Source organism: Phocoena sinus, chromosome 20 (genome assembly GCF_008692025.1).
Source record: "Phocoena sinus isolate mPhoSin1 chromosome 20, mPhoSin1.pri, whole genome shotgun sequence".
In the NCBI taxonomy this organism is placed as follows: domain Eukaryota; kingdom Metazoa; phylum Chordata; class Mammalia; order Artiodactyla; family Phocoenidae; genus Phocoena; species Phocoena sinus.
Genome location: NC_045782.1, coordinates 6,768,361 through 6,792,870, shown reverse-complemented (window position 1 = coordinate 6,792,870; position 24,510 = coordinate 6,768,361). Strand labels below are relative to the sequence as shown.

The following is a 24,510-nucleotide window of genomic DNA, read 5'->3' as shown; positions in this document are numbered from 1 at the left end:
ATGTCTTTCCATAGCCAGGAGGTGGCAGCAAAGCTCTGTTTAGAAGAGGCCTGTGGGTCAGGGTAGGTTCCGTTCTCCCAGGCCCCAGAACTCGAAGCCCAGGTTTGGTGGCTAGGTTTCACTGCTGAATGATGGTAATGACAACAACGATCTCATTATTATTATCATTCTGGTTAGTAAAGCATCTCCATTTGCGCAGTACTGCGTTTCTGGGGAAATCCCTTGCGTAGCGCCATGCGGGAGTCTTTCCACAACTTCATCCTGAGGTAGGAAGTCCCAGGACTTCCTGCCCCATGTTGAGGCTCAGAGACATTCCCTTACTTGCCCCAGGCCTTCTGCAAAGTATGATGTGCTGGAGACCTGAGGGCCCAGGGTGGGGAGGTGGGGGACCAGGTAAGTGCAGAGATGCTAGGCAGCTCCAGGTGACCTGGGGAGTGTTCGAGCAGATGGAATCCAGATCTGCTTTTGTTGGGGTGTCAGAAAGGAGTGATTCCACAGGAAATTTTTTTGATGACCCTCAAATGCATGGTGTGTTAGCCCCTCAAACCAGAGGAAGCTCCTTAGAGACACAGTGAAAGCCCCAGCCCATCTGGGCCCCTGTCTTACACTCCACCTGTGCCCTTAGACCATGTGTTACCTCTGCCCCCCATGACGCCAGGCTACCAGGGTACAAACTGTGTGTCTGGCTCCAGACCCAGGGTGTTCCTTGCATATTCTTACTTACTTCTCAGTATAACCCTCTAAAGTACATTGTTACATCCCGTTTTATACGTGAGGATGCTGAGGCTTAAAGTCATGGAGTAACTTGTTCCCAATCACACAGCTATGAATGGCGGGGCAAGACTGGGACCCCGGCAGGTTGGCCCCAGGGCTCTCACCACGAAAGCCCACGCCCACACAGAGGGAAAGGCCACTGTGTGAGACTCTGTGCTGCACGGTGAATCTGAAGAGCTGCCATGTCAGTTCCTCCTCAGCATTGGAAAAGCCACAGTCCATCTGCAGCACCGTTAGGAAATGAAGGTATTAGTATCTGCCTGACCTCCTGATGGGCTTGTTGGGAGGCCAGGATGGAAAAGAGGAAAACGGTCCCATAAATACTCAGCATCATACAAAATTGTTCGTGTATTTGAAATTGTATTACTTTCATTGGGAGGGCGATGCAGTAGGGTGGCAGAAATGTAGGATTAGGATCTGGTATCTGGGGACTTTGAGAACAGCCTTGGTTTCCTTGCCTGTAAAATTGAGGAGATTGAAGAGATCATTTTTTTTTTAGCTTTTTAAAATTATTTATTTATTTATTTTATTTTTGGCTGTGTTGGGTCTTCGTTTCTGTGCGTGGGCGTTCTCTAGTTGCGGCGAGCGGGGAGCCCTCTTCATCGCGGTACTCAGGCCTCTCACTGTCGCGGCCTCTCCCGTTGCGGAGCACAGTCTCCGGACGCGCAGGCTCAGCGGCCGTGGCTCACGGGCCTAGCTGCTCCACGACATGTGGGATCTTCCCGGACTGGGGCACGAACCTGTGTCCCCTGCATCGGCAAGTGGACTCTCAACCACCGTGCCACCAGGGAAGCCCCTGAAGAGATCATTTTTAATGACTCTTTCAGTCCTCAAGTTTAGCCATGATGATGGTGAGAATGGTGATGATGGTGGTGGCGATGTCAGACATCTGAGATCACCCGACCTCAGAATCATCTCCTGCCACCACTACTGGTGCCACCCATCGTTAACTTCCAGCCCCACTGTGTCAAAGGCACAAGGGGTGGGCTGGTGATGAGATGGAAAGGAGGATCTAGAAGGCCAGAGAGAAGGGATGATCTAAGATGTTAGAGGAGAGAGCATCTCAGTGCCTGGTACATAGTAAGCCAGAAGCCCTGCACGCCTTGCCAACACCCCAACCCCCCATCTGTCCCGGGAAAGCGGTGATTTTTATTGGTATCTCTGCCTTACAGAATAAGGAAATTGAGGCTCAGACCGTTAGTCTTAAGTTGCCCGAGGCCACACAGTTGGTATGTGATAATATTGGGATTCCATCCCGGTTTGCTGGAACCCAAAGTCCATGCCCCTGACCACACGGGTCAGTCTGACCATTGAGACAACTCAGGTTCAGAGAATGTATGCGGCCAACCCAGGCCACACAGCTGTTGCTACGAAGTGGTCAGGCCGAGGCTCAGATTTAGTCTCGGCTTCTGATCCTGTCCTTGTTTGTCCTGCTGCTTTACTACCCTTCAGGGTAGGCAAACCAACACAGTCACACTCAGCAAGATCTGGCTGGGATCTGGGAGCGACCCTGAGACTAGCTGCACCCCTCACCCCCGGCTCAAGCACCAGGGGGAGGGTCCATGCGCGTGGAGAGGAGGGACCCGAAGGAGGGGCAGGGCTTGCAGGACAGGCCAGCCCCTAGGCAGTCCTTCCCCGAAGCATCTGTCCTCCCAGGAATGCATCCCAGGTTCAGGAGCGCCTACTGCCTCCAAAGATGTTCTGGGAGCTGTGGGTGGTCTGAGAGGAGTGGAGACACGGCCGCTGGGGGGGACGGGTTGGAAAAGCAGAGCTGCTTCGTGGAAAGAGCCCTGCTTGGGGGGCCTGGGATCTTGGGGTCAAGTCTCCCACCACCCTGGACAACTACAGTCAGAGTGCTTAGTCTATCTGGGTCCAGTTTCCCTGTCTGTAAATTTAGGGGAACTGAATTGGAAAAAATTATGAGTTCCTAGGCAGAAAAAGGGGTATGCTTATCCGAAAGGGTTTTTATTTTTAACTGCTGGGGAGCTGGTGATATATCTCGAGATGAGTTGGATTTCCACCCTTCCTTCTCAGGGCCAGGAGGGTCTGCTTTCACTTCCCTTACTTTCTTTATAGTTTATAAACAGACCTGGCAAGAATCTGAAAACCACCCCACGGAGGAGGAATGGACCGTGATGATAAACACAGCAGAGCCAGGGATCCCAGTAGTCAGGAGAATTTATTTCTCACGACACCTTCTCTCCATTTTCCCGAGGTGTCCCATGGCAACGGGGGGGGGAAGGGCTCATTCTTCCATCTTCTGGGGGAGAAAAAGAATTGTACACAGGAAATGTGTCAAACCAAAGGTGAGGCTGGGCACTGTCTTCAAGTGGGGGCAGCTGGAGATGCTGGAGCCTCAGGAAAATATTCAGGCCTGGCTTTATCTCCGTTTGCGCGTTGCAAAAACAAACCAGTCGAGCTCCCGGAGTTGGGGTGAATTCCCCCCAAAGCAGGGGCTTCTTGGGCAGCGCCTCTTGCAACAGGGAGGGGCGGGGATGATGGGGTGGTCTGGCCCTGGTCCCGCACTGCTCCTGTGAGCCTGGAACCACAGGGTCCAGGCTAAAGCAGTGACTTTTGTGGCTGCACGACCAGCAGTGGGGAAGGTGCACTGACAGGCACCCTCCAAACTCTGCTGGGTGCTGCCTGGTCCTGGGTCCTAGGACGGCTGGGGAGGAAGTCTGCTCTCACCTGGGCCCCCACGTCGCGGCTCTTGGCCCGCAGCTTGTTGACCTGGGACTCGGCGATGTCCGCCCGTTCCTCGGCCTCCTCCAGCCCGCGCTGGACCCTCCGGCACCTGGACAGCTGCGTGTTAACCTGCTCCTCCTGAACGGAAGGTGGAGGGGGCAGGAGGCTGAGGAAGCCCCTCGCTCTGGCGCTGAGGCCCCCAGTCCCTGATGGCCTCTGGGCAACTGCGGAACCAGGAGAGCTTGGGCCCCCAATTCCCTGGCGGCAGAGGAGGGAAAGCTGAGCTCTGCAGCGGTGAAGACGATGCCCCTGGCTCCTGTGTGCACTGCCTGGTTACCTTGCGGGTCTGCTGCCCCCAGGATGCCTGCATGTTCCCCTGTACCCCGCCTCTCTGCCATCCCCCCAACCCCGGAGCTCTTGGGAGGAAATCCAAGTGTCCCAAGGCATGTGGAGCTGTCAGAGACCAAAGGTCCAGCCCCCGCCCCCGCCAACCCCGCCCGGGCCTGCTCCCCGTACTGTCTGCCTGTAGCCCGGGCATTGTATGGGTGTGAGAGCCATCCAAGCGTTTCTGATGAAGGTGGCCTCCCGGGGCCCCTCCAGCCTGGCCAGTCCTGCTGCGACTGTACTGATCCTCCCCCAACTTAACCAGTTCCGATCTGCTTCCCAGAGGTCAGGACAGAAGCACCAGGCCCTTGGGCGGGGAGTAAAAAGGACAGGGGAGAAGCCACACCCTCAGTCATTTATCTAGGCCAGACTCCCCCAGGTTTTGTTCCTCAGGACACTAGTCCTGTGGGAGGCTCTGCCTCCAATACAAAGATGCCAAGGTCCATTAAAGGGTGGGAAATGCTACAGTCTAGAACGCCTTTTCCACTATGGAGTCCATCCCGTATTACCTGCAAAATCTGAGAAATCCTTGAAGTAAAGCCACCCGTCGTCCAACTTTGTGTAACCCAGAGTTTCCCGAACGATTTCTTTTCTGTAAAATACCTCCCCCTCCCCCCCCACCTGCTGCCCCAACTTCCTGCTATTAACATCCTCCAGACCTAGTGGCCCCAGAAGATATTTGGGAAATGTTGGTTTCAGCCCAAACTATTTCCTCACTGTTGGTTTCACCTGTTTGCTCAAGGGCAGATCAAAAAGGATGAACTGGAGGGTGGGAGCTAGGGAGGCCAGGGAGGGATGGAGGTGGTAGAAGCCAGGGCCAGGGCTGAGATGGGATGATGTGAATTAAGGCCAGGTGTTCAAGGTTAGCTCACAGGGCAGGGAATTCTGAGTAAGTTGGGGGTGGGTGGAGTCAGCCAGTGTGGGTGGGATTAAAGCCAGGTGGGCTGAGGCAGAGGGAAGGGATGCAGGGGCGGGGCCAGGACTAGTGAGGCAGGAGGCCCCGGGGAGGGGGAGGTGGGGCAGGCTTGCATAATGCAGACCCGAGAGGGAAAGGGCAGGCGTCCTGAGCTTGTGTTTATAGCCTGCAAATGAAAACTCAGGCCTCAGCTGCCGCGGGCGCTGTGAAACAGGGACGGACTCCTGCCAGGGCGCCTCCCCCACCAACTCCCCGGGACCCCCTACTCATGGCCTCCTCCGCCTGCTTCCTGGAGGCCTTCACTTTGGCCTGCAGCTTGTCCACCAGGTCCTGGAGCCTGAGTATGTTCTTGCGGTCCTCCTCGGCCTGCCAACACAGCGTCGGTGCCAGGGCCCCAGACCCCCTCCCCCGCTGCTTCTGCCGGGTCTGATCCAGGGGATGCAGGAGAGCCGTCGCCTACCTGGTAAGTCATTTCCTTGACCTTCCGTTCGTATCTGCGCGCCCTTCAGCGCCTGGGCTTCCCTCTTCTGCTCAGCCTCTAGCCCGCTATGTGACTCCTGCTCCCAGAAGAGAGCACAGAGGTCAGGTCACGCCTCCCAGGCTTTTCTCACCCACTCACGTGCCGGTTGTTTTAGGGTAAACTCAAGATGCTCTAGTTATATTTTGCGCAGATGACTCCTCCTAGGGCTCAGGAACACATGTGGTTCCCAAGGCCGCCACTAGTCCCTGCCATGGCTTTGTGCAAGTGACCACGAGACGCCGTCTTTGGGGCAGGAGCACCCCGGGTGCACGCGCCTCGCCTAGTGGACCAGGCTTTGCAAAAAAGTGACGCCTCCCCTGGGGCCATGCAGCTCGGTGAGGGCTTCCTGATCAAGGAAGGTGGCAGGGGTCATGGAGAGAACCTGGGCCAGGTAGAGTCCAAGGTGTGTTTCAGCCCCCCGTCCAGCTGATCCATCCAAAGTAAGCCCGTTGTCATCACTGAGTATGAGTTTCCGTGTATTTAGAATGGTGATGATAATTCCGGCCCAAACTGCCTTGAATGTGGGGATCAGATGAGACAAAGTCTGTGGAAGTATTTGTTGAGGATAAAGCACTACACAGGTGTTGTTGATTTCATAGCTGTGTCTGCCTTTCCTGAAGTCGTGAGGAGGGCAGCCCGATTCCTCAATCCAGGGAGAGCCCAGTGGTGGAGGTGGCAGCCAGTCCCTGGGCATCCCAGTAGCCACTGGATCAACCTTGAAATCTACCAGTGGAACAGGCAGCTCTGGGCACTGTTCCAGAGAAGACCCCACCCACCGGCCCCGGGAAGCTGTCTTCCATCAGCTTCCCTGGGAATTCTCTCTAGGCCTCTGTAAGGTTCATGAAACTAAGATAACTGGGCAGCTGGGGACTGGAGGACAGTCAAGGTGCCTCACCACGACAGAGGGGAGGTTGGCGGAGGGTTCCCTGCCAACCCAGGAATCAGAGTATCAAAGAGGGTGGCATGGGATCTAATTCCTCCGTCCAGGGAGGGGTCCGTGTGAAGGACAAGCCCAAGTTTGTTTCAATAGAAGAGGACTGGGAATAATTAAAAATAAGCATTTAAAGAATTCTGGGGGGAGCTCTGACTTCCCTGGTGTTTACTTTTGTTACTCATGTGTCTACAGCCTTGTAGTTTTTAGCCAGAAAATTGTTTCACATTTAAAGTGTATGAGTGCTGGTGACCACATCCTTGGGAGGCTGGCATGAAGAATGTGTTTGGGTCTTTCCTGCTGGGAGAAGTTGTTTCCCTCTCTTCTCCTCCCCTTCATCCTCTTTCCCTCTTTCGTGCCTGTTCTCTGGGGGGCAGCAGAGACAGTGTAACATCCTCTTCCTCCGAGCCCTTCTCCAAACTGCAAATGGGTAATGCAGCCTGTTTAGAACAAGCCATCCAGGGTCTAACGGGAAAAGCAAGGGGTATAGGAAACAAAGGGAACCACCAGCAAAGAAAGTAAAAACTACAAAATACACTCCCAGGTAAAGAAAAATCAGGACTGTCCTGCGTGTGGATCGCACTTTGCTGGCGAGTTAGCCTGGGGGAAACGCCAGTCACCCTGCATTTAGGATGGAGCTGAGGAAGGCAGCAGAACTGCAAGTTGTGTTTCGACATTAGGAAATCTGGGAAGGGAATGAGCTCCCGGAATGGGAGGGCGAGGGAGACTGCATATCTTATGTAGGATGGGCCATTGTTTATCAAAGTGGAGCCTGGTCCAAAATGTAAATTGCACCAAAATGTGTAAACTTATGATTGTAAGGTATGTTTCCCCTTCCATTCATGTAGATCTGAATCTGTATAAAAACAGAATGTGAACATTTGAAATGTCATTACATTGTAGGTATCGAGGGATACGCATTCGAAAGTGGGTTTGTGTGTGTCTTGGGGCGTAGGGACCGGAGAGGGAGAAGTAGGGGGGACATTTGGCTCACAGGGAGTTTCACAAGTGGTCCTCAAAGTGAACCTACAGTCGACTCAGTGCCCACTTCCCCGCCACCTAAGTTTCTGGACTGTGGTTCTGCCAGAGGCGGCTGAACTGGTGTCACTCCGGGAGTGAGAGTCCTCTCCGGCCACCCTACCCGCGCCTCCAGCTTCTGGATCTGCTTCTTCCCGCCCTTCAGGGCCAGCTGCTCAGCCTCGTCCAGGCGGTGCTGCAGGTCCTTCACCGTCTGCTCCAGGTTCTTCTTCATGCGCTCCAGGTGGGCGCTGGTGTCCTGCCCCTTCTTCAGCTCCTCGGCCATCATGGCCGCCTGGTTAAGTTCACAGGAGGCATCAGTGGGCCACCCACCCCTCCTATGCGGGCACACGGAGGATGCTGTGAGGCTGGTGCTAGGCATGCTGATGCTTTCCTCCTTCCCGCAGCCACCGCTGATTCTGCATGGCTCCCCTCCCACTTGGCCTCTGCTGAGACTCCATCTCCTTCCGTCTCTCCAGGAAGCCACCACTGACTGAATGCAGGGGTGAGGAGAGGAAACCTACTTGCAGGTCCTGGCTTAGAAGCCCCTTTCTCATCTCCAGACAGCATCTCTGATAAGAAAGAATGGAGCTCACATCCGTGATGGCCTTCCTGGCCTTCTCCTCTGCCTGTTTGGACTCCTGGATAGAGTTCTCCACCTCTGCCTGGCATTGGGCTATGTCAGCTTCCAGTTTTTTCTTGCTATTTATAAGGCACGTGTTCTACAAGAAAAATCAGATAAGAGGTTCGGGCTACATTTGGACACTTACAACGATTGGAAGGGAGAGAGTTGGGTGGGGAAAGAAGTCAATCTCGAGAACGTTCCATTTCTTATTTTTCACACAGGTGAAAAAAATTAAAAAGACGCTTTCATTTTTGATAGGACAGATATCCCAAAACAGGCCCGAGAATTGTACAGAAAAGAACTGAGTGAATGATAAATGTGGACATTCAAATATTTGAGGAAGGATAGATTATTTAGTTAAAGGTGCTGGAACAAGGAAATGGTTGACATAACTGTGAAATGAAAAATAATTCTCATGATCGAAACATTGCACGTGGAGTTGTTAGGGTGATGACAAACGAGAAAACATTTGCAGTGTGCGTGACTGAAAAAATATTGCCTTCCTTAATATGTAAAAAAGACAAATCATTAAGAAAAAAGGGCAAAAGTACAAATAGCTAAGACACACGAGAAGAAATACAGATAGCCAACAAATAGGACAGAATGTTCCGCCTCATTAGTAATCGAAGAAACAAGAACTTTTAAAATGAGGCATTTCAAAATAGGTGAAGATGAAAAAAAATCATAGCTAAGCACTCTCACATATTTTCCCCATGGGAATAAAAATCGGGACAACTTTGTTTAAAGACCAGTTTACAACATATCATAAATGTCTTTGCTGTTTCGACCATGAATATATACTTCCAGGAACATTAAGGAAATAGTAATCATGGATATATGTGAAAATTTAGTTATGAAGAAGTTTGTCATACAATCTTCTAATCATAAAATTTTTATTGGGAACAGTCTAAAAATATACAACCATAGAAGACTGATTAAATAAAAGTGCCATAATACACAACTAAAATGGACTGCTTTTCTGCCATTAAAAAACTGTATCGTAGAAAACTATTTTAAAATATAGAAATATGGGCTTCCCTGGTGGTGCGGTGGTTGAGAGTCCGCCTGCCGATGCAGGGGACGCGGGTTCGTGTCCTGGTCCGGGAAGATCCCACATGCCGTGGAGCGGCTGGGCCCGTGAGCCATGGCCGCTGAGCCTGCGCGTCCGGAGCCTGTGCTCCGCAACGGGAGAGGCCACAGCAGTGAGAGGCCCGCGTACTGCAAAACAAAAAACAAAAACAAACGCAAAAAACCCCCTAAAATATAGAAATATGTTCACAACACGTTGTTTTTTTTTTTTTTTTTTTTTTTTTTAACATCTTTATTGGGGTACAATTGCTCCACAATGGTGTGTTAGTTTCTGCTTTATAACAAAGTGAATCAGCTATACATACACATATGTTCCCACATGTCTTCCCTCTTGCGTCTCCCTCCCTCCCACTCTCCCCATCCCACCCCTCCAGGCTGCCACAAAGCACCGAGCTAATATCCCCGTGCCTTGCGGCTGCTTCCCCCCAGCTATCTACCTTACTACGTTTGTTAGTGTGTATATGTCCATGACTCTCTCTCGCCCTGTCAAAACTCACCCCTCCCCCTCCCCATACCCTCAAGTCCGTTCTCCAGTAGGTCTGCGTCTTTATTCCTATCTTACCCCTAGGTTCTTCATGACATTTTTTTCCCTTAAATTCCATATATATGTGTTAGCATACGGTATTTGTCTTTTTCTTTCTGACTTACTTCACTCTGTATGACAGACTCTAGGTCTATCCATCTCATTACAAATAGCTCAATTTCATTTCTTTTTAAGGCTGAGTAATATTCCATTGTGTATATGTGCCACATCTTCTTTATCCATTCATCTGATGATGGGCGCTTAGGTTGTTTCCATGTCCTGGCTATTGTAAATAGAGCTGCAATGAACATTTTGGTACATGACTCTTTTTGAATTTTGGTTTTCTCAGGGTATATGCCAAGTAGTGGGATTGCTGGGTCATATGGTAATTCTATTTGTAGTTTTTTAAGGAACCTCCATACTGTTCTCCACAGTGGCTGAACCAATTCACATTCCCACCAGCAGTGCAAGAGTGTCCCCTTTTGGGGCTTCCCTGGTGGCGCAGTGGTTGAGAGTCCGCCTGCCGATGCAGGGGACACGGGTTCGTGCCCCGGTCCGGGAAGATCCCACATGCCGCGGAGCGGCTGGGCCCGTGAGCCATGGCTGCTGAGCCTGCGCGTCCGGAGCCTGTGCTCCGCAGCGGGAGAGGCCACAACAGTGAGAGGCCCGTGTACCGCAAAAAAAAAAAAAAAAAAAAAAAAAAAGAGTGTCCCCTTTTCTCCACACCCTCTCCAGCATTTATTGTTTCTAGATTTTTTGATGATGGCCATTCTGACTGGTGTGAGATGATATCTCATTGTAGTTTTGATTTGCATTTCTCTAATGATTAATGATGTTGAGCATTCTTTCATGTGTTTGTTGGCATTCTGTATATCTTCTTTGGAGAAATGTCTATTTAGGTCTTCTGCCCATTTTTGGATGGGGTTGTTTGTTCTTTTGTTATTGAGCTGCATGAGCTGCTTGTAAATTTTGGAGATTAATCCTTTGTCAGTTGCTTCATTTGCAAATGTTTTCTCCCATTCTGAGGGTTGTCTTTTGGTCTTGGTTATGGTTTCCTTTGCTGTGCAAAAGCTTTGAAGTTTCATTAGGTCCCATTTGTTTATTTTTGTTTTTATTTCCATTACTCTAGGAGGTGGGTCAGAAAGGATCTTGCTGTGATTTATGTCATAGAGTGTTCTTCCTATGTTTTCTTCTAAGAGTTTGATAGTTTCTGGCCTTACATTTAGGTCTTTAATCCATTTTGAGCTTATTTTTGTGTATGGTGTTAGGGAGTGATCTAATCTCATACTTTTACATGTACCTGTCCAGTTTTCCCAGCACCATTTATTGAAGAGGCTGTCCTTTCTCCACTGTACATTCCTGCCTCCTTTATCAAAGATAAGGTGTCCATATGTGCGTGGGTTTATCTCTGGGCTTTCTATCCTGTTCCACTGATCTATCTTTCTGTTTTTGTGCCAGTACCATACTGTCTTGATTACTGTTGCTTTGTAATATAGTCTGAAGTCAGGGAGCCTTATTCCTCCAGCTCCTTTTTTCGTTCTCAAGATTGCTTTGGCTATTCGGGGTCTTTTGTGTTTCCATACAAATTGCGAAATTTTTTGTTCTAGTTCTGTGAAAAATGCCAGTGGTAGTTTGATAGGGGTTGCATTGAATCTGTAGATTGCTTTGGGTAGTAGAGTCATTTTCACAATGTTGATTCTTCCCATCCAAGAACATGGTATATCTCTCCATCTATTTGTATCATCTTTAATTTCTTTCATCAGTGTCTTATAATTTTCTGCATACAGGTCTTTCATATACTTAGGTAGGTTTATTCCTAGATATTTTATTCTTTTTGTTGCAATGGTAAATGGGAGTGTTTTCTTGATTTCACTTTCAGATTTTTCATCATTAGTATATAGGAATGCCAGAGATTTCTGTGCATTAATTTTGTATCCTGCTACTTTACCAAATTCATTGATTAGCTCTAGTAGTTTTCTGGTAGCATCTTTAGGATTCTCTATGTATAGTATCATGTCATCTGCAAACAGTGACAGCTTTACTTCTTCTTTTCCGATTTGGATTCTTTTTATTTCCTTTTCTTCTCTGATTGCTGTGGCTAAAACTTCCAAAACTATGTTGAATAAGAGTGGTGAGAGTGGGCAACCTTGTCTTGTTCCTGATCTTAGTGGAAATGCTTTCAGTTTTTCACCATTGAGGATGATGTTTGCTGTGGGCTTGTCATATATGGCTTTTATTATGTTTAGGAAAGTTCCCTCTATGCCTACTTTCTGGAGGGTTTTTATCATAAATGGGTGTTGAATTTTGTCGAAAGCTTTCTCTGCATCTGTTGAGATGATCATATGGTTTTTCTCCTTCAATTTGTTAATATGGTTTATCACATTGATAGATTTGCGTATATTGAAGAATCCTTGCATTCCTGGAATAAACCCCACTTGATCATGGTGTATGATCCTTTTAATGTGCTGTTGGATTCTGTTTGCTAGTATTTTGTTGAGGATTTTTGCATCTATGTTCATCAGTGATATTGGCCTGTAGTTTTCTTTCTTTGTGACATCCTTGTCTGGTTTTGGTATCAAGGTGATGGTGGCTTTGTAGAAGGAATTTGGGAGTGTTCCTCCCTCTGCTATATTTTGGAAGAGTTTGAGAAGGATAGGTGTTAGCTCTTCTCTAAACGTTTGATAGAATTCACCTGTGAAGCCATCTGGTCCTGGGCTTTTGTTTGTTGGAAGGTTTTTAATCACAGTTTCAATTTCAGTGCTTGTGATTGGTCTGTTCATATTTTCTATTTCTTCCTGATTCAGTCTTGGCAGGTTGTGCATTTCTAAGAATTTGTCCATTTCTTCCAGATTGTCCATTTTATTGGCATAGAGTTGCTTGTAGTAATCTCTCATGATTTTTTTTATTTCTGCAGTGTCAGTTGTTACTTCTCCTTTTTCATTTCTAATTCTATTGATTTGAGTCTTCTCCCTTTTTTTCTTGATGAGTCTGGCTAGTGGTTTATCTATTTTGTTTATCTTCTCAAAGAACCAGCTTTTAGTTTTATTGATCTTTGCTATTGTTTCCTTCATTTCTTTTTCATTTATTTCTGATCTGATTTTTATGATTTCTTTCCTTCTGCTAGCTTTGGGGTTTTTTTGTTCTTCTTTCTCTAATTGCTTGAGGTGCAAGGTTAGGTTGTTTATTCGAGATGTTTCCTGCTTCTTAAGGTGGGCTTGTATTGCTATAAACTTCCCCCTTAGAACTGCTTTTGCTGCATCCCATAGGTTTTGGGTCGTTGTGTCTCCATTGTCATTTGTTTCTAGGTATTTTTTGATTTCCCCTTTGATTTCTTCAGTGATCACTTCATTATTAAGTAGTGTATTGTTTAGCCTCCATGTGTTTGTATTTTTTAAAGATCTTTTCCTGTAATTGATATCTAGTCTCATGGCGTTGTGGTCGGAAAAGATACTTGATACAATTTCAGTTTTCTTAAATTTACCAAGGCTTGATTTGTGACCCAAGATATGATCTATCCTGGAGAATGTTCCATGAGCACTTGAGAAAAATGTGTATTCTGTTGTTTTTGGATGGAGTGTCCTATAAATATCAATTAAGTCCATCTTGTTTAATGTATCATTTAAAGCTTGTGTTTCCTTATTTATTTTCATTTTGGATGATCTGTCCATGGGTGAAAGTGGGGTGTTAAAGTCCCCTACTATGAATGTGTTACTGTCGATCTCCCCTTTTATGGTTGTTAGTATTTGCCTTATGTATTGAGGTGCTCCTATGTTGGGTGCATAAATATTTACAATTGTTATATCTTCTTCTTGGATCGATCCCTTGATCATTATGTAGTGTCCTTCTTTGTCCCTTTTAATAGTCCTTATTTTAAAGTCTATTTTGTCTGATATGAGAATTGCTACTCCAGCTTTCTTTTGGTTTCCATTTGCATGGAATATCTTTTTCCATCCCCTTACTTTCAGTCTGTATGTGTCTCTAGTTCTGAAGTGGGTCTCTTGTAGACAACATATATAAGGGTCTTGTTTTTGTATCCATTCAGCCAATCTGTGTCTTTTGGTGGGAGCATTTAGTCCATTTACATTTAAGGTAATTATCGATATGTATGTTCCTATTTCCATTTTATATATTGTTTTGGGTTCGCTACTATAGGTCATTTCCTTCTCTTGTGTTTCGTGTCTAGAGAAGTTCCTTTAGCATTTGTTGTAAAGCTGGTTTGGTGGTGCTGAACTCTCTCAGCTTTTGCTTGTCTGTAAAGGTTTTAATTTCTCCATCAAATGTGAATGAGATCCTTGCTGGGTAGAGTAGTCTTGGTTGCAGGCTATTCTCCTTCATCACTTTCAGTATGTCCTGCCACTCCCTTCTGGCTTGTAGGGTTTCTGCTGAGAGATCAGCTGTTAACCTTATGGGGATTCCCTTGTGTGTTATTTGTTGTTTTTCCCTTGCTGCTTTTAATATGCTTTCTTTGTATTTAATTTTTGACAGTTTGATTAATATGTGTCTTGGCGTGTTTCTCCTTGTATTTATCCTGTATGGGACCCTCTGTGCTTCCTGGACTTGATTAACTATTTCCTTTCCCATATTAGGGAAGTTTTCAACTATAATCTCTTCAAATATTTTCTCAGTCCCTTTCTTTCTTTCTTCTTCTTCTGGAACCCCTATAATTCGAATGTTGGTGCGTTTCATGTTGTCCCAGAGGTCTCTGAGACTGTCCTCAGTTCTTTTCATTCTTTTTTCTTTATTCTGCTCTGCAGTAGTTATTTCCACTACTTTATCTTCCAGGTCACTTATCCGTTCTTCTGCCTCAGTTATTCTGCTATTGATCCTATCTAGAGTGATTTTAATTTCATTTATTGCATTGTTCATCGTTGCTTGTTTCATCTTTAGTTCTTGTAGGTCCTTGTTAACTGTTTCTTGCATTTTGTCCATTCTACTTCCAAGATTTCGGATCATCCTTACTATCATTATTCTGAATTCTTTTTCAGGTAGACTGCCTATTTCCTCTTCATTTGTTAGGTCTGGTGGGTTTTTATCTTGCTCCTTCATCTGCTGTGTGTTTTTCTGTCTTCTCATTTTGCTTATCTTACTGTGTTTGGGGTCTCCTTTTTGCAGGCTGCACTTTCGTAGTTCCCGTTGTTTTTGATGTCTGTCTCCAGTGGCTAAGGTTGTTTCAGTGGGTTGTGTAGGCCTCCTGGTGGAGGGGACTAGTGCCTGTGTTGTGGTGGATGAGGCTGGATCTTGTCTCTCTAGTGGGCAGGTTCACGTCTGGTGGTGTGTTTTGGGGTGTCTGTGGCCTTATTATGATTTTAGGCAGCCTCTCTGCTAATGGGTGGGGTTGTGTTCCTGTTTTGCTAGTTGTTTGGCATAGGTTGTCCAGCACTGTGGCTTGCTGGTCGTTGAGTGAAGCTGGGTGCTGGTGTTAAGATGGAGGTCTCTGGGATATTTCCACCGTTTAATATTATGTGGAGCTGGGAGGTCTCTTGTTGACCAGTGTCCTGAAGTTGGCTCTCCTACCTCAGAGGCAGAGCCCTGACTCCTGGCTGGAGCACCAAGAGCCTTTCACCCACACAGCTCAGAATAAAAGGGAGAAAAAGTAGGGAGAATTAGTAGAAGTATGAGTAAAGAAAGAAGGAAAGGAGGAAAGGAAGGAAGGAAGAAAGAAGCAAAGAAGGAAAGAAAGGAGGGAGGGAGGGAGGGAGGGAGGGAGGAAGGAAGGAAGGAGGGAAAGAAGGAAAAAAGACAGAAAGAAAGATGATACAGTAAAAATAAAATAAAGTATAATATAGTTATTGAATTAAAAAATATTTAGAAAAAAAAAAAAAAGGGACGGATAGAACCTTAGGACAAATGTTGGAAGCAAAGCTATACAGAGAAAATCTTACACAGAAGCATACACATACACCTTCACAAAAAGAGGTAAAGGGGGAAAAATCATAAATCCTGCTCCCTGAGACCACCTCCTCAATTTGGGGTGATTCGTTGTCTAAAGGAGGGAAGGAAGGAAGGAAAGAAAGAAAGAACGAAGGTAAAGTATAATAAAGTTATCACAATTAAACTTAATTATTAAGAAAAAGAATTTTTAAAAAAAAGTCATGGACGGATAGAGCCTTAGGACAAATGGTGGAAGCAAGAGTATACAGACAGGATCTCACACAGAAGCATACACGTACACATTCACAAAAAGAGGAAAAGGGAAAAAAATCATAGATCTCGCTCCTAAATTCCACCTCTTCAATTTGGGATCATTCCTTGTCTATTCAGGTATTCCACAGATGCAGGGTATATCAAGTTGATTGTGGAGCTTTAATCCGCTGCTTCTGTGGCTGCTGGGAGAGATTTCCCTTTCTCTTCTTTGTTCTCACAGCTCACAGGAGCTCAGCTTTTGATTTGGCCCTGCCTCTGCGTGTAGGTCGCTGGAGGGCGTCTGTTTTTTTCGCTCAGACAGGACGGGGTTAAAGGAGCCGCTGATTCGGGGCCTCCGGCTCACTCAGGCCGGGGGTTGGGGGATGGGGGTAGGAGGGGCACTACGTGCGGGGCGGGCCTGCGGCTGCAGAGGCAGCGTGACGTTGCGGCAGAGGCCGGCGTGATGTTGCACCAGCCTGAGACCCGCCGTGCGTACTCCCGGGGAAGTTGTCCCTGGATCCCGGGAACCTGGCAGTGGCGGGCTGCACAGGCTCCGCGGAAGAGGGGTGTGGAGAGTGACCTGTGCTCGCACACAGGCCCTTGGTGGCGGCAGCAGCAGCCTTAGCGTCTCCCGCCCGTCTCTGGGGTCCGCGGTTTTAGCCGCGGCTCGCGCCCGTCTCTGGGGTTTGCGCTTTCAGCCGCGGCTCGCGCCCGTCTCGGGGGCTCGCGCCCTCAGCCGCGGCTCGCGCCCGTCTCTGGGGTTCGCGCTTTTAGCCGCGGCTCGCGCCCGTCTCTGGAGATCCTTTAAGCAGCGCTCTTAAACCCCTCTCCTCGCGCACCAGGAAACAAAGAGGGAAGAAAAAGTCTCTTGCCTCTTCGGCCGGTGCAGGCTTTTCCCCGAACTCCCTCCCGGCTAGTCGTGGCGCACCAACCCCTTCAGGCTATGTTCAAGCCGCCAACCCCAGTCCTCTCCCTGAGCTCCGTCCAAAACCAAAACCCGATCCTCAGCTCGCAGTCCCGCCCGCCCCGGTGGGTGAGCAGCAAGCCTCTCGGGTTGGTGAGTGCTGGTCGGCACCGATCGTCTGTGCAGGAATCTCCCCGCTTTGCCCTCCGCACCCGTCGCTGTGCACTACTCCGCGGTCCCGAAACTCCCCCCTCCGCCTCCCGCAGTCTCCGCCCGCGGAGGGGCTTCCTAGTGTGTGGAAACTTTTCCTCCTTCACAGCTCCCTCCCACTGGTGCAGGTGCCGTCCTTATTCTTTTGTCTCTGTTTTTTCTTTTGCCCTACCCAGTTACGTGGGGAGTTTCTTGCCTTTTGGGAGGTCTGAGGTCTTCTGCCAGCCTTCAGTAGGAGTTCTGTAGGAGTTGTTCCACGTGTGGATGTATTTCTGGTGTATCCGTGGGGAGGAAGGCGATCTCCGCGTCTTATTCTTCCGCCATCTTCAAGGTCCCCCCCCCACAACACGTTGTTAAATGAAGAAAAGTTGCAAAAGGATTGATCACGTTTACAAAAAATATCATATTTATGTATAGAAACAAGAGCCTAGAATAAGAGATCCCAAAATGCTAACAGTATGGTTGGTATTTTTCTGTTTTTTTGGCTAATTCAAAAAACAGTTATTAAAGCAAGGAATTTTGGGGGCATTCCCTGGCGGTCCAGTGATTAGGGCTTTGTGTTTCCACCGCGCAGGGCGCGGGTTCGATCCCTGGTTGGGAAACTAAGATCCCGTATGCCATGTGGCATGGTCCAAAAAAGTAAAAAATGAAACAAGGAATTCTTTAACTTTCCTAAAAGTAATTATTTCAAAAGACAATCCTAATTTTCTAAGCTTGCAGCTTATCTGTTACTGCCCCCGTGAAGCCTTTGCCAGCCCTTTTATGCAATAATTCGTCATTCCTTGCTCCGATTTCCCCATGATCTTTTTTCTTCAGATAAAAGAAAGCTTAGCAATCTGTCCATCTAGAGACAAAGTTATTCCAAGAACTAGGCCTAATGAAAGTTTGTCTTGACCACTAGCCTGGAAGGAGTGGTGGGAACTCCTTTCCATCAAGCCTGGGTCCTGCCTGCCTCCAGGGTGGACCCTGGGTGGAGCAAGGATGGACACACCTGGGAGTGAAGGAGCTGCACGCGGTCGCTGGCATCCAGCAGCCCCTGCTCCGACAGCTTACGGGTCCGCTCCGTCTGCTCCAGGGCCACCTTGCTCTCCTCCGGCTCCTCCAGCAAGAGGCCATTCCTGCGCTCCACGATGGCCGGCTGCCCCTTGAGGTCCTCATTGCCCCTCAGGGCATCATCCAGATGCAGTTGGGTGTCCTTCATGAGAAACCAGGGGTGAGACTGGAGCCCAGGGCAGGCTGAGGTCCCGCCAGGTCCTCCGGGGGCCGTGCACTCACCTTGAGCTGGCTCCGGACTGAGCACAGGTGTTTCTGGGTCTCTGCCACCTGGCGGTTGGAGTGGCGCAGCTGAATCTCCATCTCACTGAGGTCCCCCTCCATCTTCTTCTTCAGCCTCAGAGCATCATTCCGGCTCCGGATCTCAGCATCCAGCGCGCTCTGCATGGCCTCTGCTGCCTGCTGGCTGTTTCTTTTCAGCTGCTCGATTTCTCCGTCCTTCTCAGTGATCTCAAGCTCGGCTTTCACCTGGTTCAACTCTAGCTGGACACGCAAAATCTTGCTCTCTTCATGCTCCAAGGAACCCTGATAAAAGTCAAGGAGTGCTTGGGATTGCAGGGGGCAGCCACCTTCTTGAATGAGGTTTTGCATCCCCATTATGATAAAATGGGTATTATTAGACCCATGTTACAAATAAATAGAACAGTACTCAAAAAGGTCAAACAGTTTGCTCCCAAGCTGTTACTAGTAATGAAACTAGAACTGAAGCTTTGTTGTTAACAATCTTATGTCTTGAGGAGGACAGAGCATCGTTTTCAGTTAGTAAACATTTTGATTACTGTGTCTTTTTAAATAGTGACCATAAGTCAGGAGCCAACCTCTTCTCAAAAAAGACAGAGAAAGGCAGAGGAATTGCTCTCCTGTTATCCTGCATAGTGCAGATTTCCCTAGAACGTCTTAAGATCTCAAAGTAAGTACTTTGATCTCAAAGTAAGTTGAATTAACTTTAACGAAAAATAAAATTCATTTTGGAGGGACTGTCACAAAAGTAAAGAGACAGCGCAAAGCCCCAAACCCCTCACTGGCCACAACTGATGATTGCATCAGGATACTGCACTCTTTGGACCACATAGAATTCCCAACAGCCAAAGATGACTGTGTATAACTCTCTGTTTAAACTAAGGCATTCTGAGCTGGCTCTCAGGATGTTTGGTGATTGAGTTCTTGCTTTCTGAGAGGAAGACGTTGAGGACATAATGAACAAGTTTATTTATTCAGTAGGAGAAATACGATGGACTAGAGGACACCCAGGAGACAAAGCAGCAGAGAGCAGCTGGTCCCCCCACCCCAGGGCAGGGGTGGGGCTGGATTCTTCCCATTGGAGCCCCAGTGCCTCCCACAGGAAGGGCCCCTGGGGGTGGTCTAGTCCCCTTCCTCAGTGCCCCGTCCTCCTTCACATCCCAGACACTTGCCTCCACCTCTTCTAGGGCAGCCTGGAGGTCTGACTTTTCTTTCCACTTGCTTCTTGGTCTTCTCCACTTCCTGATGATTCGTGCTCATTTCCGCAATCTGCATGGTTAAGTCATCTCTTCTGCAAAGGACAGGCTTGATTTAGGTTGTTTTCACAGGCTCTGTCTGATAGCACAGGCATTTGCCAGGGAATTTGGGGATTGGTGATTCATTCATGACATTCATATAGGAGAGAACAAGTACAGTGAAACCTTTCGGGGAAGGTGTGGACAAGACACAGGTGTGTGGCCTCACCTGAAGATGCATGGGGAGAAGCAACAGAACACCTGTATGACCCTGAACCTTCACACAGTACACAGAATGGGCACAGAGAGGACCGGGGGAGAAAACTGTGGAGAAAACACATAGAATCATGGTCTCGGAAGTAGAAGGGGCTTTAGGGGGCACTGGATCTGGTCTGGTTTTATAGGTCAGCAGTCTGAGATCCTAAGGGATCTAGTGACAGGATCAAGGACACAAAGCCATGTAGAGACAGAATCCATGGGAGATATGTTCTGTAGAAGAGCAGGGAGCTTAGCAGCCCAGTGAGCCCTCTGTTCTCAAGAACAAGGCTTGGCTGTGACGATGCCTTACATTGGGGGAGTTTGGGTCTCAGGGTAAACTGAGTAGATGTGAGGATTTTGTGGGGCAGCAGGAAGGAGGATGCTGTGGCCAAATGGGGGAGGGGTGGCCAGAAGAGAAGGGGGACTCTCACACACCTGTTGGGGGGAGAGAGCTGGGGGCTGTCACCTGTTGGGGGGAGAGAGCTGGGGGCTGTCACACACCTGTTGGGGGGAGAGAGCTGGGGACTGTCACACCCCTGTCATGGGGAGAGAGCTGGGGACTGTCACACACCTGTGATGGGGAGAGAGCTGGGGACTCACACACTTGTGATGGGGAGAGAGCTGGGGGCTGTCACACACCTGTTGGGGGGAGAGAGCTGGGGGCTGTCACACCCCTGTGATGGGGAGAGAGCTGGGGACTGTCACATACCTGTGATGGGGAGAGAGCTGGGGACTGTCACACACCTGTGATGGGGAGAGAGCTGGGGACTCACACACCTGTGGTGGGGAGAGAGCTGGGGACTGTCACACACCTGTTGGGGGGAGAGAGCTGGGGGCTGTCACCTGTGATGGGGAGAGAGCTGGGGACTGTCACACCCCTGTGATGGGGAGAGCTCACCTTGCAGAATTTTGTTCTCCGGTCTCAGTGTCTCTAACTGACCCACCACCTGCTTGTAGGCATTGCGCATCTTGAAGATTTCAGTACTAAGTGACCTGGACTCTTTCTGAGCAGCTTCCAACTCAGCTTGACTCTCATCCAATTTTTGTTTCCACTCTGCGAGGACCTAGGAGGTGACAGAGGGACACGTGAGAAGCCGAAAGGGCCAGGGACTTGGATGAGTCATGTCTACTGTCAACAAGGGCCATCAGCAATGACAAGGTGGACCCTTCTATCCTTAGGGACCAAAGAAACAGGGTGAGCCCCAAACTCAGGGGTTCCAAACTCTGATACCACTACAAAGATCTGCTGTATTCTTGAAAGATATGTTGATCTCAAAGTAAGTTGAATTAACTTTTTTTTTTTTTTTTTTTTGCGGTATATGGGCCTCTCACTGTTGTGGCCTCTCCCGTTGCGGAGCACAGGCTCCGGACGCGCAGGCTCAGCGGCCATGGCTCACGGGCCCAGCCGCTCCGCGGCATGTGGGATCTTCCCGGACCGGGATACGAACCCGTGTCCCCTGCATCAGCAGGCGGACTCCCAACCACTGCGCCACCAGGGAAGCCCTGAATTAACTTTAACGAAAAATAAAATTCATTTTGGAGGGACTGTCACAAAAGTAAAGAGACAGCGCAAAGCCCCAAACCCTCCACACTGGGAGTTGATGCTCGAGGGCCTCCCCAAAGGTGTGCATCTCACACATCTCTTGCATTGTGGCTGCCGTCAAGCGGTGAGGAAGGACCTCATCGAAGTTCCTCCGCTTCTTGTCCAGGCAGGCGCAGGCGGTGTTGGCCTGCTCCAAATCCAGCATCAGGTCGTCCACGTCTCCCTGGAGCCTCTGCTTGGTTTTCTCCAAGGAAGCACACTTGGAGCTCACAGCCTCTGTGTTTTCCTCTGCTTCCTGGAGCCTCTGGGCCAGTTTTTTCCTAAGAGAACCAGGTTTGTTGTTGTTGACAAAGGTGGACCATTTCAGAAGTAATTATCAGATCGGAAGGGAATTGAGCCATCTATAAAGGACTGGAATTTGAGAAGACCTAGAGTTTGATGATTGGACAGTACGTATCACCTGAAGAGTCCCCAAATGGGCAAAGCAGTCACCTAGGAGGCACCGAGGGGACCAGGCGGAATGGACAGTACCCTGGGAGAGGGGCAGGGAGACCAGGTCTGCGTGTTTAAGAAAACTCAAAGGCCTGGGGAGGAAGAGAAGGTCTGTCCTCTGTCCCTTCCCTTGTGTCTTAGGGTCGACTCTCCTACCGTAACCTGGGAGCCCCTACTTGGCCTCCTCCAGCTCCTCCGTGCGCTGGATGGCGTCCGTCTCGTATTTGGTCCTCCACTGGGCCACCTCGCTGTTGGCCTTGGACAGCGCCCTCTGCATCTCGGCCTTGGCTTCCTGCTCCTCCTCATACTGTTCCCACAGCAGGTCACAGTCGTGGCGGGAGGACTGCAGGGCGTGGGCCAGGGCGCTCTTGGCCTGCGGAATCACAGTGGTGACAAATTGCAAAAACGTGTGGCCATTTTCCAAGTTAAGGTATTTTTGTTTCAGCCAGTGTTTCCCAACTTGAATCACTCCCTTGCTGCCTTCACAAACTTTGCTGTAGCAGTATATCTCCTGTTTTATTTACTTCATTTTTTAAAAAGTTGACTCCTTTATTATATTTAAATATATTTATTTAAATGGAAAACCATTAACTCTTGCCATAAGCAGAAGATAACTATAATAAATGCAGTGGAGGTCAGGCGGTGTTACCACCTTCTAGTGAAGTACTTCGCTGCTGTGCCTCTGTGTCTGAGGCCTACTCTCTGCGTCTTAGTGAGGAAGATACACCAGTGTTAGAGAGATGGTATCCAAAGTGAGACCTTTTCCTTCTTTAATCAGAAGAATTGAAGTAGAGTTGGAAAGGGAATACGTTTTCTCACTACTTAATGCAGTGTTATGGAGTACTGTGCCCATGAAAACCCCAAAAGCATCTTTTGGTGTCACCAGTGGGCTGTGTCCCCACCCGGGAACTCTGACATGAGCTATGCCGTTTCCACAGCTCTGCCACCTCTTCCCAAGCAGGAGGGGGACATGCCCAGAGGCCTCCATCACTCACTCCTACCTGGTCGGGAAGACAATGTAGCTCTCATTATAATGGTCACAAAATACTTTCTGGTCAACCCAGTGCAATATCTCATACATTTTTATCCTTTTAAAGACACAAACAACAAAACTTAGACCAGGAAGGAAAGCTTAGCTGTATCCTGGCCAGAGGACAGCCTTGCTCCTGTAATGGACCTTCTCAGGTTCTGGTTCCCTCCACTCCCCCTGCCTCCACCCAGTCCACCAAATACCCCTACCCTATAACAGGAAGATGGGAGACAAATATAGCACTTCTTTTTTGGAAGGGGCAGATGGAACTCGGTGGAATTCCAAGAGACTGCCCTGTAAGTTTTAGCTGGCACGTGGTAACCTCAGAATTACACTCATGCAGGTTTGCGGACTTCTGGGTTCCTATTCTAGTGCTCGAACACCCATCGACAGCATTTACTAAGCACCTACTGTGTGCACTGTTCTGTGTGCTGTACTTACTGTTTACCGTTACGGCGGGGAAAAATAATTCTTGCCCTTTAGGAGTTTACAGATTAGTGGGGAGACATGAATTATAAACATAAATAGCTTGATATTGACGTCAAGAAGGTGATAATGGTGTTCATGTTTATGCAGGTGTCCCAAGGGTGCTCCAAATGTGGTCTCTTGGAGGAGGGGGGCTTAAATGTGGGTGTTGTAGCTGGTGATACACAAAGAGTGATGAAGGAGAAAGAGGAGGGCCTTTCAAGGGGCTGGGATGAATTGCAGGGCAGAGTGAAAGAATGCACAGAGGCAGAGTTGCCCAGGCTAGTAGAGTGACGGGGAGGGGATACCCCTGGATGGGGAGGGGCATTTATCAGCCCCTCCAGTGGGGCACAGAGGAGCTCTGAGGATGGAGCACCCTGGTAGAGTTTTCTATCTCTGAAGAAGAAGGTCCTGCCAAGGTCCTGTAACCTCCGAGAACAGGTTCCTTCTACTGCAAGGAAGAGGGGCATCACACTTCATGATACAGCAGTGCCCCCAACCGGCCTGGTGGCTTCTCAGGTTCCACCTGACTCTGCCTTCCTAAACAGAGGCAACCATCCTTACCTTGGTTTCTTCTTCTAGCTGCCTCTTAAGCTCCTCCAGCTGCTGGGTGAGGGCCTGCTTGCTTTCGGTTAGCTGTGAAATCAGAGCCTTCTTCTCTTCCACTTGGTGGCTCAGCTCCCCTGGCAAACAGATGTGGCCCCACGTCAGAGTTTGGACCACCCTCTCCCACGGCCCAGTGGTCCCACCACCGAGCCCTGCCCATCCTCACCATTTTGGGTCTGCAGCCTCGCCTTCTGCATGTTCAGATCATGGATTAACTGTGTCTGTTGGTCATCCTTGGCTTTGACGTCATGAAATTGGTCTTCCACAGTCCGGCGCATTCTTTCCACGTTACTCTTTAAAATGAAAAGAAAAGAAAAAGCCAACATGAATGGGAAACATGGGTCCCTGGTGCCCAGTATTGAACCGTTTGACAGTTTAGCTTCTCATTAGGTAAAATAAGAATAAAAATACAGAACACATAAAGGTCAGTTTAAAAAATTGGTCATTTCAGGTTTTCTTAATCACCAATATCTTAGACCATCAGCTTTTAATAGATAAGTATTTACTGGTTTGTAAACAAACCTTTGAGAAGATGACGCTCAAAGGAACCATGGGATCTTCTTACAGTATAGTAATTTTTTTTTTTTTTTTTTTTTTTTTTTGCGGTACGTGGGCCTCTCACTGCTGTGGCCTCTCCCGTTGCGGAGCACAGGCTCCGGACGCGCAGGCTCAGCGGGCCATGGCTCATGGGCCCAGCCGCTCCGCGGCATGTGGGATCTTCCCAGACCGGGGCACGAACCCGCGTCCCCTGCATCGGCAGGCGGACCCTCAACCACTGCGCCACCAGGGAAGCCCTGGAACTCACTTTTCACAAAGTTAGAACAGGATTGGAGCTTTCGGGACCCAAAGACCTACATGCAAGTGGATGCTAGTGATGATAATCACAC

The 24,510-nt window shown here is 48.7% G+C and overlaps 1 protein-coding gene across 1 annotated transcript in view; it reads right to left on the bottom strand.

The window, feature by feature from the left end:
• The window catches only part of LOC116745481 (myosin-13-like), a 124,709-nt gene that overhangs the window by 69,912 nt on the left and 30,287 nt on the right, over nucleotides 1–24,510 (bottom strand). The window contains 16 exon segments of the mRNA XM_032616231.1: nucleotides 3,186–3,313; nucleotides 3,463–3,597; nucleotides 5,009–5,125; nucleotides 5,220–5,259; nucleotides 5,261–5,316; nucleotides 7,352–7,522; nucleotides 7,824–7,949; nucleotides 17,693–17,896; nucleotides 17,977–18,279; nucleotides 19,167–19,206; nucleotides 19,208–19,285; nucleotides 20,382–20,551; nucleotides 21,167–21,350; nucleotides 21,699–21,895; nucleotides 23,582–23,700; nucleotides 23,790–23,916. Coding sequence (XP_032472122.1) covers nucleotides 3,186–3,313; nucleotides 3,463–3,597; nucleotides 5,009–5,125; nucleotides 5,220–5,259; nucleotides 5,261–5,316; nucleotides 7,352–7,522; nucleotides 7,824–7,949; nucleotides 17,693–17,896; nucleotides 17,977–18,279; nucleotides 19,167–19,206; nucleotides 19,208–19,285; nucleotides 20,382–20,551; nucleotides 21,167–21,350; nucleotides 21,699–21,895; nucleotides 23,582–23,700; nucleotides 23,790–23,916 — 2,195 coding nt within the window.